A 1,252-nucleotide genomic window follows, 5' to 3' on the forward strand; every position below is an offset into this window, starting at 1 on the left:
CCCCCAGCCCCTGCCCCTCGCAGCCCCCCCATGGCCCTACCTGGGCTGCAGGGCCTGTCCCTCTTGCACTTGCCCTTGCTGGCCAGATCGGCACAGGACATGGGGCACGGGGCACAAGGCCTGCGCACCAGGCCCACGGGGCAGGCGGTGGCGTTAAGGCAGCCTTCCAGCTGGCAGGGCTCTGCAGAGAGACCAGGGAGGGCAGTTAGCTCGCTCAGGGCCGCCAGCCCCCACCACCCACGGCCCAGCCCCGGGAGCTCCAGGACGAGGCAGAGGTGCCAGACTGGGCTCGACCCTCTTGGGAGCCGGCTGCCAGGAGCAGCTGTTCTGGGCCATGGTGGCAGCATCGTAGCAAACCCCCCACCCCAGCAGAGGGAGCTCCAGGGCCAACAGCAACACACAGCGGCCCTGGGGGGCCGAGGGCCCCTGACCCCCACTCAAGGGCAGGGTAGCCTGGCCATTGGGGAAGGAGCTACAACAGACGGTGTCTGTGGGCTTGGCCGAGAGCCAGGCCGTGGGGAAGCACAGAGAGCTGCTCCGCCCCACAGAGCCACTCCCCAGCATGGATGCCGGCCGTGCCCAGAGCAGGGGACCCCCACCACCACCCCACGGACTCACTGATCTCCAGTATGCTGGGCAAGGCTCCGGGCAGCTCAGAGCAGTGCCGGCCCCCGTTCCGGGGCGGGATGCACTCCCGGCGCAGCACCACCACCCCGCGGCAGTCCTGGGTGCAGTTCGCCCACGTCGCCCACTCGCTCCAGGCACCATCCACTGCAGGGCACAGAGGGGAGAAGGCAGGTGGGACCAGCCCCACCCATGCACTGCACCAGCTGGAGTACCCCCATATCGCCCATGTGGAGCTGCACTGATTCCTGACACATCCCCCTCTGTCTGCCCAGAGCCCGGCTATACGGACACCCCTCTGTCCGCCCCACACCCAGCAGTACGGACACCCCTCTGTCCGCCCTGCACTCGGCTGTATGGACACCCCTCTGTATGCCACACACTCGGCTGCATGGACACCCCCTCTGTCCGCCCCGCGCCCAGCTGTACGGACGCCCCTCTGCCTGCCCTGCTCCCGGCTGTATGGACACTCCCTGCCTGCCTGCGCCCGGCTGTACGGACACCCCCTCTGTCTGTTCTGCACCCGGCTGTACAGACACCCCTCTCTTGGCCCCGTGCCCAGCTGTATGGACACCCTCTGTTCACCCTACATCCGGCTGTACGGACACCCTCTGTTGGCCCCGTGCCC

At 68.5% G+C, this 1,252-nt stretch overlaps 1 protein-coding gene across 1 annotated transcript in view; it reads right to left on the bottom strand.

Annotated features, from left to right (window-relative positions):
* The window catches only part of LOC116838058 (SCO-spondin-like), a 168,823-nt gene that overhangs the window by 111,516 nt on the left and 56,055 nt on the right, over positions 1-1,252 (bottom strand). Inside the window, exons 30-31 of the mRNA XM_075063419.1 lie at positions 619-771; positions 41-181 (exon numbers count right to left, since the gene is read on the bottom strand). Of these exons, the coding sequence (XP_074919520.1) occupies positions 41-181; positions 619-771 (294 nt within the window). The remainder of the gene's footprint in view (positions 1-40; positions 182-618; positions 772-1,252) is intronic.

The sequence above is a fragment of the Chelonoidis abingdonii genome, chromosome 2 (genome assembly GCF_003597395.2).
Source record: "Chelonoidis abingdonii isolate Lonesome George chromosome 2, CheloAbing_2.0, whole genome shotgun sequence".
Taxonomy (NCBI): domain Eukaryota; kingdom Metazoa; phylum Chordata; order Testudines; family Testudinidae; genus Chelonoidis; species Chelonoidis abingdonii.